At 36.0% G+C, this 17791-nt stretch overlaps 1 protein-coding gene across 8 annotated transcripts in view; it reads left to right on the forward strand.

The window, feature by feature from the left end:
* Positions 1-17791, forward strand: part of PIKFYVE (phosphoinositide kinase, FYVE-type zinc finger containing) — an 87739-nt gene that overhangs the window by 61891 nt on the left and 8057 nt on the right. For 6 of the 8 annotated variants that reach the window (XM_040984569.1, XM_040984575.1, XM_040984572.1 and 3 more), the window contains 12 exons: positions 43-197; positions 797-887; positions 3726-3786; positions 5247-5384; positions 6171-6291; positions 8073-8168; positions 10282-10365; positions 12185-12282; positions 13943-14107; positions 15402-15461; positions 16102-16278; positions 16970-17073. In XM_040984569.1, coding sequence (XP_040840503.1) covers positions 43-197; positions 797-887; positions 3726-3786; positions 5247-5384; positions 6171-6291; positions 8073-8168; positions 10282-10365; positions 12185-12282; positions 13943-14107; positions 15402-15461; positions 16102-16278; positions 16970-17073 — 1350 coding nt within the window. The remainder of the gene's footprint in view (positions 1-42; positions 198-796; positions 888-3725; positions 3787-5246; positions 5385-6170; positions 6292-8072; positions 8169-10281; positions 10366-12184; positions 12283-13942; positions 14108-15401; positions 15462-16101; positions 16279-16969; positions 17074-17791) is intronic. The other 2 variants (XM_040984571.1, XM_040984574.1) reach the window with 2 other exon arrangements.

Raw genomic sequence — 17791 nt, forward strand, 5'->3', positions numbered from 1 at the left:
GTTTCTGAGTCCTGTTTCAGAAATAGTTTGTGTTCTTTGTAGATGGAAGAGGGTGAGTTCAAGAACTGGATTGAGAAGATGCAGGCAAGGCTCATGTCCTCCTCTGTGGACACCCCTCAGCAGTTACAGTCCATCTTTGAGTCCATCATTGCCAAGAAGCAAAGCCTCTGTGAAGTGCTCCAAGCTTGGAATAACAGGTAGGATTTCGCAGGCTGATTGTTTTTAATATTATTGCCAAACTTTTTCTAGCAAGACAGCTTTTATTTTGAAAGTCTTTATTATTTAAGGTACTTTATTTTGCCCTAAAGTTATAGAAGCTTTTGTTCTCTGTTACCTTCCCTTTTCTTTCATCCTTTGAAATATATTGCTAATTATTAGTTTGTGAGGACTAAGAAGTTGAGAGCAACTGTCAGTATTGTTTTGATTATGGTTATAAACATTTCTGTTTCAGATATGTTTGCTCTTGAGTTGTCTACCATGAGTGATTGTTGGCTTTGGGATCAGGAATTTTAAATATATAATGTTTACCGTATACCTTTACTGATATGTGTATGTTTCACAGATCTTTTTCATATTAACTTGCTATCCTTTCTTTGTAGCCCTACTGATATCAGCCAGATCTTTTAGTTGATTAGATTCGTCAAAAACTTAGTCTTCTGTGCAGTTTTATAGCCCATAGAGTCCACTTGGGAAGAGTTAATTTATGGGATTTATAAGTTGGAAAAAAATTTAGAAACAATAACTAGGGTGCTAGTAACACGCCATTTTTTTTTTTTTTTTTCCCTTTTGGTCCTAGGTTACAAGACCTTTTTCAGCAGGAAAAGGGTAGAAAACGACCTTCAGTTCCTCCAAGTCCTGGAAGACTAAGACAAGGAGAAGAAAACAAGGTAGTGAAGTGTAGTTTTCAAACCCTCATTGAGAGAAGCAGAATTGCATTTGTAACATTTAGAAGCCGTAGCTTAATACATACTTTATTAGTAATATCAAATAGGGCTTTCCTTGAAAGTTGTGAGGGTTTTAAAGGAGCCATAACCTGGAGCACTTGAAATCCTAGGTGAAAATCAATTGATCTCTTACAGAGTTCATTTGAAATATTTGTTTCAAAAATGCTTGTTAAAAAAATCCTCTTCGGGCCCGGCGCGGTGGCGCAAGTGGTTAAAGGTCCTCGCCTTGCACGCCCGGGATCCCATATGGGCGCCAGTTCTAATCCCGGCAGCCCCGCTTCCCTTCCAGCTCCCTGCCTGTGGCCCGGGAAAGCAGTCGAGGATGGCCCAAAGCTTTGGGAACCTGCACCCACGTGGGAGACCTGGAAGAGGCTCCTGGCTTCGGATCGGCATAGTATCGGCCCGTTGCGCTCACTTGGGGAGTGAATCATCGGACGGAAGATCTTCCTCTCTGTTTCTCCTCTCTGTATATCTGCCTTTCCAATGAAAAAAATAATAAAAATAAATCTTAAAAAAAAAAAAAAAAGAAGTCTCGAAGAACGCTTTAAAAAAAAAAAAATCCTCTTCACTGAGGAGAGTGCTACAGTGATAAGCAGGTGCAGCCGGGGAGTAGATGTGAATTTGCAGAATGGGTGTCCTCATTTCTCTTAACTGTGCAGCTCTGGAGTTCTGGATGCTTTTTCTTTATCTCTGTGCTTTAGTGAGAAACTCTTAAGGTATCTGAACTGAGCAACTTCTGTACTTTGATATATTTAGCTTTTTTTTCCCCCAGGTTTTCAATAGTCTCTTTTCTCTTCTTGAACAGCAAAGCATCACACACTTAGTGTTCAAAAACCACAAATTCATTGTTTCATAATTTTTATGACTCATATCTAATATGCATGGGCCAGATTTGTGTTCAGATTCTCTTTCAACTGAAACCAAGCAATAGTCTTCTCCAAGATGTGAGATCTAAACTCATGAAGGTTGATTGGCAGGATGTAGTTCTTATTGGATTGAAGCCCTACCCTGGTTTTGCTTGCTGTCAACCAAAAGGCATTTTTTTTCTTTCTTAAAATTCTTTTAGGTTTAATTTTTTTATCTACTTGAGAGGTAGAGAGGCAGTATGGGGAGAAAAGGAGAGAGAGGGAGAGAGTGAGAGAAAGATCTCTTTTTTGCTGGTTGGTTCACTTTTCAAATTCCTGCAAACCTGTGGCTGGGCCAAGCTGAACCAAGTACCAAAGTACTTGACCCATCACCTGCTGTGTTCCTCAACCCCTCCCTGAAGACATACATTACTAGGAAACTAGAATCTGGATCAGAGCCAGGGCTTGATCTTAGGTATTGGAATGTGAAATGTGGATATGACTCCAGCAGCATCTTACCTGCTATCTCCAAAGCATGCTCCCCAGGAGCTGTTCTACGAGACTGCCGGCATTCTGGGCTGTGGGTTTCTCCATCTTCAAAACCTGTGAGCAGTGTGTTAAATTGTTCTTAGATTTCAAATCAAGTAACTTCTTATTTCTGATCTGTAGAAACTGATTTACTTCTGTGATTAATTTCCAGCCCACTTGGATTTTTTCTCCATTTTGAGGACTGCTGATTTGTAACTGATTTTACATGTGTAAAATCTCTTTGCAAGAGTACTAAATTAGCATTGATTGAAGTTAGGACAAGTTTATATACACTAGATATTGGAAATCTTAGGGTCATTTTAGAATTCTGCCTGTTAGACTAGCCATATTTGTATTTTCCATTAATTTATGGCTGAGTACCACATTCTTAAAAATTCAGCACTTGGATATTTAGATTGTTTTTATTTCTTGACTGTTTGGGGACTAGTTCTATATCTAACACCAAAGTACAGATAACTTTGTGATTTTGATTTAATTTCCTTTGGATATATACCTAGTATGGGATTCCTGGATCACATGATAGTTCTAGTTTAATTTCTCTGAGGCAGTTCCATACTGTTTTCCATTATGACTGTTGATAAATTATAGGTCTGTGTGCTTGTGTGTTACGGACTGTTTTGATTATAAGGCATATAATTCAGTTCTGTCCCCATGGAGCATTTGAAATGACAGTAAACACATGAACTAATAAACATTTAAAACAACAATATAAAGTTTCCATGAAGGAAACAGTATTGCCGAGGCACTGGTTAATGATGATAGGAGTAGCACAGATTGACTGAGGAGATCTCTTTAATATGAAGAACTTTAATCAACTGTGACATGACATTGTAAGAGAGTTTTGCTTGGGTCTTATAGCTGTTCTTGGTATATAGTACAGGTTGAAGAAGTTCAATGGATAATCATAGATGATTAGATTGGATTGATAATCATCATACTTAAGTGCTCTAATGCTAAGAAGTGAACTGTGGTTTAGGATAATTTTCTCATGTCACTCAAGGACTTCAGAAGGTCCATATTCAATACAGAAGCCAGATACAGATACAAAAGGCAGCTGAACATTAGAGAGAGTTGTGAGAATGCTAAACAGTGCTATCTTTTTGCAAGATTTTTATAATTTTGGAAAATATGTATTTTATTAAATCAGTAGGTTATTCATGTTGACTTATAATAGGTTTATTTTTAAATGAATAAATGAATACTTTTAATTTTAATTTCTAAAAAGGTAACAGAAATTATTATAAGTTAGTAAGGGTGTCCCCAGTGATTTCTAGCAGTATAACTGGGTCCTCAGACTAAGGAGTTTAAGATTTACCAAGTTCAGAAAAAAAATTTTTAAGTGTTACTTTAGCATTTTCTTTAAAATAAAAGTATTTGCTTCTTTTAGATTAGTGCAATGGATGCATCTCCCCGGAATGTTTCTCCAGGACTTCAAAATGGTGAAAAAGGTTGGTCTTTGAGTCTCATGATCATATACCATTGGAGTTAAAGAAATTTCTTGATGTGTATTTAACTGCTTAGTTTCAGTGTTTTTCTTCCTAATACAGTTGTTCATAGACTTTACCTTTTTGTAGAGAATGTATAACTGTATCAACCTAAGATTATCATACAGTATAATATATTAAAACAATATAAATTGGAAAATAGATATGTATCTCTATATGAAATAAAGGGTTGCTGATAGAGGAAGAAACAAACAGAATGGAATTTCTTATTTCAAAGTCAACCCCCAAGTTTCATTACAAAAATCTTACATAGCTTAATGTTTTTAAGTTTATTTTTATTGGGATGTCTGATTTACAGTCAAGGAGAGACAAAGAAAAAGATCTTCCATTTGCTGGTTCACTCCCCAAGTAGCTGCAATAACAGGAGCTGAGCCCATCCGAAGCCAGGAGCAAGGAGCTTTCCCTGAGTCTCCTGTGCAGGTGCAGTGTCCCAAGGCTTTGGACTGTCCTCCATTGCTTTCCCAGGCCACAAGCAGGGCGGTAGAATGGAAGTAGAGCAGCCAGGATATGAACTGGCACCCATATAGGATCCTGGCATGTGCGAGGTGAGCACTAGGCTGTTGTACTGGGCCTATCGCTTAATTTAAAAAAATGTTTGAATATCAGAGTTATAGAAAGAGGGGTTGAAGGAGGGAGATCTTCCATTTGGTGATTCACTCACCTGGTAGCCACAATGGCAGGTGCTGGGCTAGACCAAAGCCAGGAGCTGGGAGCTTCCTTCTTGTCTCCCATGTGAGTGGTAGGGCCACTTCCAGTTGTTTCTTTTTGGGAGAGGGCTGTTTGCATGGAGCTGCACTGGAAGTACAGCATTCAAAACTTGAACTGGAACCTATATGGGATACTGGCTTCACAGGCAGCTGCCTTACTGGCTATACCACAACACTAGTACATAGCTCAATTTTTTTTTCAATGCCATTACAATACTTAAACAAGTAATGATGTCTTTCACAGGATTTCATTGAATAATTTACTGTCATCCTGTAAACTTTTTAGACAGTCTTTACAGAATAAGAGATCAACTCTTAATTTTTGGGATTTTTCTATCATAATTTGATGTTTTTTTTTCTTCCACAAAATGAGTATGTAGCTTTTCTCACAATCTCCCAATTTCCTTTATTACTGTGAAAAACTGATATTTAGATAGACATTCTGTAACAAAGTAAAGTGTATTATGCAGCTTGTTTGCTAGTCTATATACTGCCAACAAGGTTTGATTGTGATCAAGTCAGACGGGCCTTCTAGATTTTTGTAGATAGTTTTATGAAATGAGTTATATGATCTAAATAATTTTTAAAAACTAAAAATATGTTTTAGAAAATATAAATTTATACTGCCAAGACATTAAAATTAGTAGAAAGGGATTTACTGTGTCCAAATACTCACTAACAATTATTTTTCTTTAGAGGACCGCTTCTTAACAACCTTGTCCAGCCAGAGTTCCACCAGTTCTACCCATCTGCAGTTGCCCACTCCCCCTGAAGTTATTTCTGAGTCATCTGTGGGTGGCCCCCCTGATCTAGACACAGGTAGCAGTTCTGAAGGTACAGTTAAAATTACTGTTTCCATTATTTCATGAACCAATGCTGGTTCATATGCATCTCTGAAAGACATTGCTGATTGCTTGGCACATGCCGCCTTATCTGCTTGAATTTTTTTTTTTTTAACTTATTGAAAGTGCAATTTTCAGGTTTAGCATTTTATCATTTCCTTTAGTTGAACTGTTTGATATGTAAACATATAATGATGAACTGTTATTCAGATTCATCTACCTTCTATCTTACTTTCTTGAGGTCCGTAAAGCATTGGGTAATTACTTTGTAAGAGAATAAGAGAAATTGCAATGACTTCTCCAACACCAAAACATTGCTTCATAACAATAAATTCATTCGTTGCTTTTTGTATTCCTTGATTTCTGTGTGAGCTGAAAATCACAGCATAAAATAGTAGCTGTAAAAATAGTGTTCTGATCAGATATACTACACTTGATAGCCAAAAGTCCGAGAAGCGATCTCTGATCAGCTGTTATAGCCATAGTACACAAAACTGATTGGGAGAGACAAGTGGATTGTTGACTGAGTACATGAGTGAGAAGGAAGCAGTTTGATCATAGATGATGCCTTGCTCCTTTTCTTGGTATGAAGCCATTGGCTGCGGTCATCTCAGTTTCAGATGTAAAAGGATGGAAAAAAAAATGTCATTTTTTTAGATAAGAAATCTTAAATCATACTTGCTGAGTTTGGTGTACTTATGTCTGCAATTCAAAAAGAAAATTTTTTATTCTCTGTGCATCAGCGTATGGCGTATGAATAGAGTGGTTTTCATCCTAGATGTGTTTGATGGACATTTGCTGGGCTCCACAGACAGCCAGGTGAAGGAAAAGTCAACCATGAAAGCTATCTTTGCAAATTTGCTTCCAGGAAATAGCTACAATCCTATTCCATTTCCTTTGTAAGTATTGTAAAAATCAGTGGCTATTCAGTGTTTTTGTTTTTCTTAATAATAAAAAAAGCCCTCATATCTTTGCATATTTTTTTGAAGATTAATTTATTGTTATTGAAAAGTCAGATAAACAGAGAGGAGGAGAGACAGAGAGGAAGATCTCCCCTCTGTTTGATGCATTCTCCAAGTGCCCTCAACGGCCGGAGCTGAGCCAATTTGAAGTCAAGAGCCAGGAGTCTCTTCCGAGTCTCCCACACAGATGTAGTATCTCTAGGCTTTAGGTTGTCCTGAACTGCTCTCCTAGGCCACAGGCAGGGAGCTGGATGGGAAGCGGAGCATCCAGGACATGAACTGGCGCCCATGTGGGATCCTGGTGAGTACAAGGCCAGGACTTTAGCCACAAAGCTACCACACTGGACCCATTTTTGCACATTTAAATATCTGGGGCCTGGAGCGGTAACCTGGTGGCTTGAGTCCTCGCCTTGTTGTGTGCCAGGATTTCATATGGGTGCAAGATTGTGTCCCAGCAGCCCGCTTCCATTAATTTTATCCATTATAACAGCATGCATTAATTTCATAATCCTAAAAATATATTGCTAGTTGTGTGGGAGAATAATATTACTGGCTCAGTAGTTTACTGGGATGTGTGGCAGTGTTGGTGTGTTAACTGTGATCCATATGCTTTTGTCTGGTCTTTGTTGTATTAACCTCACTCAGATTGGGAAAGAATTTAGAGTTACTGATCTCCCCCTCCCCCCACACTGTTGACCTGTGTAGTCGTCAAATGCTGCTTTTGTTATGGTGATATAAGTGTATACAAAAGGCAGAAAAATTGTTAATGAGGACTTACATTTGTTTTTAACTTCTCTTTGTATCCTGATATAATATAATGGGAAAGGATTAGAGAACTCTCTCAGCTCTCTTATAAGGTCTTGTGGAGTCTATCCTTGTGACCTAAATTACTGGTGAAGGTGTCACTTTTTAATACTGTCATATTATGAGTTAGGATTTTGACATAAGAATTTTTGGGGAGAATACAGCTATTCATGCTGAAACAATTCACTTATAGTATTTGTCAGAGACAGTGTATGTATATACTATGGGGTTTTTTCTTTACTCCACCACACTGTAAAACTCTACAATGCCAATTTTTTAAACCCTCATGTTACTAACCATTCACATTTGTAAAATATTTACTAGTGTTTTTCTCATTATCTCTCTGGTACAGATACATTTTGATTAGTAGGTAGCGCCTAAATAAAAGGAATGAATGGAACATATGTAGGACAATTAGATAAAGTCATGGAGCAAATTGGGATTGAGTGACATCACCTTTGAGTTTCCATGTGATAATAGCAGAGTGGTTGGACTGTGTTATATATTGTTGGGCTAATAGTATGTCTTCTACAATTTCTAGAAAACTTTCTCTCAAGCCTATTGTAAAACGCAAAATATTTTAGACTTCTATTTATTATAAATTCTTTTTGGGATTAGTATGACTAAAGTTTTGGCAGTGTAGAAATGTTTGAAGTGATTTTTCCAGGACCTTCTGGTTTAAAACCTCATTCTGATAATTTCCTGATAAAGTTAAAAATTTTCTCTTGATATTGTTTCATTGGCTATTTAAGTTCATGGTATCTGTATACATTTTGGCCTACTTAAATACTTTTTTTGTTGTGTAGGATCCAGTTAACTTATAGTTATTCTCTGTTACTTACCTGAAACTAGATAAAGGACTTTAAATGTGATTTTGTACTAATTTTACGTATGTACTTTAAATATTTCACCAGTGATCCAGATAAGCACTATCTAATGTATGAACATGAGCGGGTACCCATTGCTGTCTGTGAGAAGGAACCCAGCTCCATCATCGCTTTTGCTCTCAGGTATTCTGGGATTTTCCCACTTGTGGCTATATTTGCGTATTATATGTATATCTATTAATCACCTTGTTTGGGGGATTTTTCATGTGGGCTAAAGCAAAAATGATTGTAAACGTGTTACATACGTATTTGAACCACAATAGTTTGTTCTTTTAGTTCCTGAAAACCTTGTCTTAACCTCAATAATGGGATATTGACTGGTTTATTTAAAAGCTCCTAGTAAAAATCTCAGTTAGGCCAATTATTTATTACTCCTTGTGTTCTTTCACCATTCTCTGTGTTATAATTTGTATTCTTTGTATCTATTTCTTTGATTTAGTTGTTGACATAGTAGTTGGAGCATATTGATCTTGCATCACCTTTTTTGTAGTTTGATTCATAAACTCCTATTTTCCATATATATGAGGTTAAATCTTCCTGCTTAATGCTATTTTTGTATCTAACCTGATTATTTTTTTACTTTGATTTACTTAATTATGTGTCTTAAAAAGTGCCTTAATTTGCTGTTGTTTACAAATTAATATTGAACTTCTTAATCTGTTATAATGTCTTAACAGAACTTAGTTTAAGTTGAATCTAAGATGTTCAATCAAAACACAATTTTCTATTATAAGGTGTATAAAAATTTTTATGTACATTTAAAAAAAATTGATTTTTTTCAAGGTTTATTTATTTTTATTGGAAAATCAGATGCACAGGGAGGAGTAGAGACAGAGAGGAAGATCTTTTGTATACTGATTCACTCCCCAAGTCAAGTGGCTGCAATAGCCAGAGCTGAGCCAATCTGAAGCCAGGAGCCAGGAGGATCTTCCAGGTCTCCCACATGGGTGCAGGGTCCCAAGGCTTTGGGTTGTCCTCAATTGCTTTCCCAGGCCACAAACAGGAAGTTGAATGAGAAGCGGGGCTGCTGGGATTAGAACCAGTGCTCATATGGGATCCTGGTGCGTTGAAGGCAAGGACTTTAGCTGCTATGCTATTGCACTGGGCCCTATCTACTGCTTTTGATGCCTGAATCCCACATTGAAATCCCTGGGTTTGTGTCCCAGATCCATCCCCTACCCGTTCCAACTTCTTCCTGGTGCCAACCAGTGCATCCCTGCCACTGATGGGGGGGGGACTGGGATTGAGTTCTTGCTACTAACTTTGGCCCAGTCCCAGCTACTATGGGCATTTGGGAAGTGAATCAGCATAGGGGCAACCTCTCTCTTTCAGTGTCCATTTCTGTGCTGTTCATATAAATAATATGGGATCCCAGTGCATGCAAGGCAAGGACTTTAGCCACTAGACTACTGAGCCAGGGACTGAGCCAGGGACTGAGCCAGGGACTGAGCCAGGAGCTTTTTCCATAAATGCTCAACTCCTTTGTGTAAAATGATGCAGAATTTGCATATAGCCTATGCACATATTCCTGTTTATTTTTTAAACTGTGTCTAGATGATTTATAGCAACTAATACATCATAAATACTATGGAAATATTTGTTAAATTGCATTGTTTAGGGAATAATGATAAGAAAAAGGAAACTTGTTCAAGGCAGATAATTTTTTCTTTTGCACTATTTTGATCTACAGTCGATTGAATAGTGCAGAACCTGTAGTTAAGTAGGCATGATTCTTCATCCTAACACATATTTTCTTTCTCCATGACCGTTGATTTACCTAAAGCTCTCAGATTTCTTGCCCAGGAGTCAGACTTTTTTGAGGAGTTAATAAGAAAATTCCCCAAATTCTTTTTTCTTAGAGTTTAGTTCTTTTAAGTAGAATACTTTTAAGTTCTTTTATTCTCTGTTGTCCTGAACCCCAGTTTTATACTTTGACATCAGCTCTTCAGACCTTGAAATCCTGCAGTGTGTTTTTCGGTGACTGTTGTGGATGCTGGGACTGGCTGGTGAATCAGTGTGTTGTGTTTCCTGTTAGCCTCTGTGAAGACGTTGAGCTGCCTTCAGAAGCCTCTACTCTTTGACTTTTGTTAGTTAACCCATATAAATGTATTTGTTTAATCATGGGTACTTTATATTGATTGCGCTTATGTAATTCAATGCTTATTCTAAAGCATCTTAATTTATTTTTTAAGAAGGGCTTGATGTTCAGTGTTTTTCACTCTGTTTCTGCCCTAAGTTGTAAAGAATACCGAAATGCCTTAGAAGAATTGTCTAAAGCAACTCAATGGAACAATGCTGAAGAAGGGCTTCCAACAAACAGGTAACTTATATCCGAGTAGACTATCTTAACTTAGTTATTTTTAATTTACTGTGTGCTTTTAGTCAGTTGTATTATAGTATATCATTAACACAATTTTCTAGGATCCAGATAATGGTGTTTTTGTGTCTTTTTCACACACACACACACACACACACACACACACTTATACACATACATGCATAGATAATGTGTATGCATGTATCTATATACCCATGTATATATTATACATGTACACATAATACTTATTTATTTGCAAGAAAAAGAGTACTCTTTTTTTCTGGTTTGTTCTTCAAAGTTCCAACTGCTGGGACTGAAGCCAGGAGCCAGAAATTCAGTCCAGGACTCCATGTGGGTAGAGGAACCCAATCTCTTAGCCTGTTATGTCTGCCTCTTAGCTTCTATATTAATAGGAAGCTAGCATTAGGATCAGGAGTGGAGTCAGTCCCAGATAACTTGAAATGTGATGGAGGTGTTTTAATTGCTGGGCCAGACACCCACCTCGATAACACTCATATTTTAGTAAATAGCAGAAGTAACAGTATTTTATAGCAACCTAGATATTCACTAATTCTTCATGGTACAGTTTTCTGATCAGTGTAACAAGTCAGTGTACAGAAATGTTACAGATTTAAACTTTGAACATTTTTGAAAACAATGAAAAAATTATTTTCATTTGAAAAAATAGGGGTGGGCATTTGACTTAGTGGTTAAACTGTATTCTGTGCAAAAGTACCTGTATTTAAGTCCTAGCTGCATTTGCTATTATATTTTCTTGTTGATGTACACTTGGGAAGACAGCCTGTAATTGCTTCAGTGGTTGGATCTGTGCCACTCAAGTTGGAGACTTGGATAGGATTCTCAGCTTCTGGCTTTGGCATGGCCCAGCCCCAGCAGGTACAGGCTTTGAGGAGTGAGTCAGTGAACAATGAGAAAATCTGTTTCTGTCTCCATCTGTCTGACTGTCTCTCGATGTCTTTGTGCCTCTTGAAATAAAGAAGTAACTTGAGAAGTTAGTATTACTTGCCTTTGGAACTTTTAAGAATTTGTGAATTTTCTTTAATAACTGAGGATCCTAATAGTAAAACTAACAGTAATATCCCAAAGCAGTGCTTTGTATTTACTCAGTAATTTAGGTCATTATTAAAATAGGTTTTCCAGCTTTACTAACATGGTGACCAATGTTAGGAAAATGAAATCGGTGTTTTCTGTGATTGTTTGAGTTAAAGATGCTGATATAGCTCTAGCAGATGGGGAGTAAATATTGTGCAAGTCTATACTTCCTCCCTGCACAACTGCCATTTCCCTCCTGAGAGATTCTTACATTTCCTGTAGGGGGACTCATGGATGAATCTGTTTTGAACATGAGTGTGTAAGTCTGCATTGACACTTTTTTGGTGTACAAAAATAATTTTTCTTTTGTAAAACTTACATAGAGCAGATTTTAAAAAATGTATTTCCTATTTGTAATTATAACCATATAATGACACTTTTTACCCCCTCTTTCCTCATTCCTTCTTTTTCTTTTAATTTTTTCAGTTACATACTTTTGGTTTATCATCACACATTCAATCCTCCATGAGATAAAGAATTCAACATGTAGAAAAGTCTGTGCTTTCTTAAATTTTTTCTTACATAGTTGTAGTTACAGCATTTTATTTCAAATCAGCAATCATCAAAGCTTGTTCATGTCAATTTTTAATCAGATTTATGATACTGTGTGTAGTGTGAGGTGGCAAGTAGATTAGTGTAAAAATCAAAATGCTTGTTACTTTCTATCTTAAGATTATAAAACTAATTTGTTATTTCTTTTTCATTTTAGTACTTTAGACAGCAAACCAAAGAGTAGCAGTCCTATTAGATTGCCTGAGATCAGTGGAGGACAAACCAACCGTACTGCAGAAGCAGAACCACAGCCAAGTAAGATAACAAATGGGAAAAGCATTCATAACTGATTTTATTTGCAGATATGGTGTGAAGAAGGAAGCGCCTTAACTAAGAAATGCCATCTGGTCAGCATTTATTATTTCTGATATTTGAAATACATAGGTTTAAGCATTTTCATTATAGATATTTTGCTTTTCTTCTTTGAGTCTTACCTTAAATGTAGGTTCCAGTTACTGAACTTGAAACTTTTTAGAAAGCTTTTGATATATGCAAAAGGATGATCTGCCTTCCTGGAGCCTTCAGTATAAAATGTACAACCTAAGAAACATTAACAACAGCTTACATTGTTTTCTTGGCCATATGAAGTGAAGTTTTATACTGTATCGTTTAAGCTCCATATCACCTATATAGAGATTTTTATAAAATATATTATTTCTTTAAAATAAGTTAAGATTCAGATTAAGCGATATGCTCAAATTAGACAGTAATGGAGCTTGGATTTGAACTTGGGTGCTTGAACTTGTTAGAGAAAAACACATTTAGCAAATAACAGAAAACTCAGCAGACTGTAATGGCTTTCACATGAGAATTGCATTTTCTAAAATGATTGCATGGAGGTGGGTAGCCAGTTGCTGACCTTGGCTCAACCGCTTGACATTGTTAGGACAAAAGCATGGTAGTTTGCTCTGATTTTCTTATTTTCCTCATGATCAATTTTGTTCACGTTTGTTTACATTTAATACGGAAAGAAGCATTATGCAAGTTGTGCCTATTCTCTTCTGTTAGGAGCACTACTGCTCACCCTGCCCTTCAGTCACATGGGTCTGAGCTGGGTCTCATAGCTATTTAACTGTAAGGAACTGAGAAAATAGGTCACCGCAGTGATCCAGTTGGCTTATGCAAACCATGATCCATTTTCTGGGACTTTTCATGTAGCGACTCCAGCAAACACTGGAATTCTGCTAGCAAGGAACAACTAGTTAGGAGTAGGTTAAAGAAGTAATAAAGTCTTTATGGGTATGTGTCCCTCTCAACTAATTAATAAAGAATTTTACATTTTAAGAAGTAATAATGTCTGCCATGGTAAGTAAACACTTTTATGATGTTTACTATGGATGTATAAATGGTAAATTTACGCATTATAATCATACATATTATTGATTAATGGAACCTAAAACTAGAATTAAAAATTAACAGACAAATTTTAAGTAAATTATTGGCTAATTCTATTCTATTCATGTTTTGAAAGATATTAAAAAGTTAAGGCCTTATATCTTCCTGCTTTAGAATGCACGTAACACAAGAGATACAAGGATGCTACCTTTAACTTTGATTCTTAGCTTGTGAAGTTGTTTTCTGCTTACCTGTATTGCAATATTTCAGCCTTTATGCTTTTGTCGTTTAATACATCAAATCTGTCATTTAAAAATATATTGACTTTCTAGGAAATTTCTCATGTCTTGGTATCAGGTAGATGAATATTTCTGTTCTGTATTTCTAACAAGAAAAAACACTTCAGCCACTGAACAATAACAACATATGGAATAATAATCTGTGGAAACCAAAGTGTCTGCATTACTCAGACTTGTTAGCCTCGTGATGGTTGCTGCTAACAAAGAGTTGAGTTGAAAATTTTTATTTTCCCCTTGCAGTGACCTGTACTTCAAATTAATTTGTCACTTCTTATTTTTAGCCAAAAAGGCTTCTGGAATGTTGTCCTTCTTCAGAGGGGCAGCGGGGAAAAGCCCAGATCTCTCTTCCCAGAAGAGAGAGACCTTGCGTGGAGCAGATAGTGCTTACTACCAGGTTGGGCAGACGGGCAAGGAGGGAACGGAGAATCAAGGCATTGAGCCTCAAGGTGTGTTAAAGTAGACAAAATGTGCATACTCTAGGCTTTAATTTACTTGTTTTAGTTACTGTGTTTCTTGTAGTCTTATGTAAATAACTCCTATTGCTGAAAACGGAGCATTCCTTATATTTACATTCACTGTGGTAGAGTAGAAAAAGCCTGGCAGTTGGATGTGTCCAGTTGCTTTTGGATTTCATTGCTATCACTTACTGGGGGAAGAATCAGAAGTCTTTTAGCTGTCACCTGTGTGGTGGCATAGTCACTGTCACGATTTGCTGAAGATGAGGTGACAGTGCACATGTTATACATCTGTCTCGCTGTGTATGTGACGTGGACTCCAGTGTTTTCATTCCACCGTCCCTTTAGATTTTTTTCTTCCTTTTCTAGGCGTTATGAGGGTGTGATATTTCTATATACTTCATTTTGATGTTCAAAAAGATGTCTGTCCAGTTGTGTTTGGGTATGGATTTAGACTGATAATTGGCAGATAGTACTGAACTGTTTTTATAACTAAACTTTATTGGAAAACATGAATACTCATTCACTTAACTCTTGTCTGGTTGCTTTCACATTGAATAGACAAATTGAGTAGCTACTAGTGTGTAGAATATTATCTAGCCCTTGGTGACTTCTAGTTTGGACCACGAGGTAATTAAAAAAAAAAAACAGCTGTTTTTTCCTTAGTAAATAAGATATTTATTTAGTATCTTATAGGCAGCTATTTATATTGGTATTTATAATGTGATCCTTGGAAGACTTTAATGTTTCAAAAAATTATTTCCAAGTGTGAAACTTGGGGAATGATGTGTTCTTTTAGATGTTAAGATATATTATAGATCAATGGTAAATTGGATGGATCTGGTATATTTGCCACAAATCAGTCATGTGCAGGCATAACTCTTAGATCGACTGTACTATATCATATGCGTCTATGTAAGATATGGTTCTCACTATATAATAAGGAAAACTGGGAAAATTTTGGGGGAAAATTTTTTTTTCTTATTGGGAAAGTAGTATTGTTGAAGACCTGGCTGTAAAAATCTAAAAAATATTAGAAGCCATGGAAATTCTTGCTTGAAGAGTTGAGTTAATATATTGCTATCATAGAAATAACTTAAATGTAAGAAAAACTAGTCAACCCGAATTCTCCTTTTTAACCTATTCACATTAAAATTTCAGAATATGTATTTTATTATAATTACATTTAATACTTAGTAATAATTTACTTTTGATATGCTAATTTTTACTAAGGAAAAAATGAACTATTTAAAACTGCTTCTATTAATCATATTCCACCTTTTAGATGAAGTAGATGGAACTGATATACAAAAGAAGCAACTCACAAATCCTCATGTGGAACTTCGTAAGTATGAAAGAATATGTTGTCTTATGGATAGGGACTAATTGAGAAAACTTTGTTATTTGAGAATTTGCTTTCATACCAGATAGTTGTCTTGTTGGTTGAAACTGTATGCCTAGTGTGAGGTTTACTTAGTCTGTAGTTCATAAAATATACATTAATCTATAAGGAAATTTTACCTGTTAATTTAATTAAAATTATAATTTGATTTTTCAATGTATACATTATTCTTTATTTAATTTCTACTGCTTAAACATTTACTATAAAATAATGTATTTTATTCTATAATCAAACTTTACATGAACATTGCCAAGGTTCTCTCTTTCTCTCTGTCCCTAACATATATATGCCAGGAATGTATTGTATGGAATAGCATAAGAATTATTACACAAGTATAATGATTCTGAAACCAGTGCAAAATTAAAACTGAGGTTTATGTTTTTTGAAAATATGTAAGGGTAATCATTTGATGCTCTGAGATTATTTTAATAGAACTGTGGCAAGCAGTGGTGTGGTTTTAACATGATAGATGCTTTCATGGAGAAATTCAGGTAAATGCATTTAGTAGGACATCAGAGGCCAAACAAGGAAGGTATTCTCTAAAAGGTAAAATCTTGCTTTTTGTTTTGTTTTGGGCTTATAGAATTTTCTGATGCTAATGCGAAATTTTATTGTCGCCTCTACTACGCGGGAGAGTTCCATAAGATGCGTGAAGTGATTCTAGGCAGCAGTGAGGAAGACTTCATTCGTTCTCTGTCCCACTCGTCTCCCTGGCAGGCTCGAGGCGGCAAGTCAGGAGCTGCCTTCTATGCGACTGAAGGTGCGTCTTACATTTTCCCATTATGTGGGCTCCATTCTTTTGCCTCATAATTTATGAATCATTTGAACTGAGATAGCATGATAATGTCTATTAAGAAACAAAGTTTTGTGCTTGTTTTTTATGCTTGAGAGGATGTCATAAAATTTTTATGACTATACATGTTGTATATTTTATAATGAGACCAGGGCATTGAACTTACTAAATTTCCTAGTTCTGAGTTCTCCAAATGTACATAGTAATAGAGAACTGAAAAATTCAAAAGATACCTCAGCATTAGGGAGCAAAAGCTACAAATGGAAATAATTATGCTGAAAAATAGGCAGACCAAGTTTTTAGCTTAAAAAGGTTTATAGGATAGCACAACCAAGTGTATTTTACATTGTGGTCTCTGAATCCACTGAAAGCAAAATTAACTTGAGAAAATGTAACAGAAGGATATTAATAACTATGATTTCTTGGATAGTTAACAAAGGAGTTTCCAAGATTTGTGAGGTGTGGCCAGGTTGTAGATGTTACTGCTAGCTCTTCTATTGCTAGTGACTTACGTTCCGATCAGAATGTTCACTGTGGCATCAGAAAATATCCCTTAAAAATATAACATAAGTGAATGATTTTGAATCTTTAGTGTGATATGCTGTAGGTTACAATATATATTCTGATTGAATAAACACATGAATATTCTGCTCTTTAGATGACAGATTTATTTTGAAGCAAATGCCTCGTCTGGAAGTCCAGTCTTTCCTCGACTTTGCCCCACACTACTTCAATTATATTACAAATGCTGTTCAACAAAAGGTAGAAACCCCAAATCTTGCGAATTTACAGGGCTTTTTGACATGCTGAGGGTTAATCCTAATGGCAGTTTTTTCCATGTTACGATTCCATGACTGAATTCCTGTAATGCTTCTGAGAGGGATAGAATGCTGAGATTTCAAACTGTGTTTTTCCTACCTTTGCCAGTGAGGAATTGAGTAAGCATGAGCAAGCGGTTTTTAATATGTGCTATATATATGTGTGTATGTATGTGCATACATGCATACATACATATAATTAGCATATATACACACATATCAATTTAAAAATATGAAGACTGGATGAAATTGGCTGCACATTTAGTAATGTGGTTTTGGTGATACATTTGAAACCAGTACTGAGAAATGAGGAAATGTCTCATTTAAGCTGGAAATGTCTAGCCTCTTTTTTTTTTAAAGAGGTGCACTTTGTCATTATATAGTAAATTACTGTTCACCCCTTAAAGACTATGAGGAAATTGTAGAGTTTTGTTGTTATTGTTTTGTTTTGTTTTTAAATATGTTGTGGGTTTATTGCCTTTTTTGGGTGCAATTTTTGTCATAATGAAGTTTTTGAATTTGATCATCTGTGAGAGATGGGGAGCATCTCTGTAGCAAGTAAGAATATTTTCATTGGTATGTTTGCTATACCTTTGGGATTCAGAGATCAGCGTTCCCTTGAAGGTTCTTGTAGTGGGTTATAGCAATAGTAAATCATAGAT

This window comes from Ochotona curzoniae, unplaced genomic scaffold (assembly GCF_017591425.1).
Source record: "Ochotona curzoniae isolate NIBS_2020 unplaced genomic scaffold, NIBS_Ocur_1.0 contig_4148, whole genome shotgun sequence".
NCBI lineage: Eukaryota > Metazoa > Chordata > Mammalia > Lagomorpha > Ochotonidae > Ochotona > Ochotona curzoniae.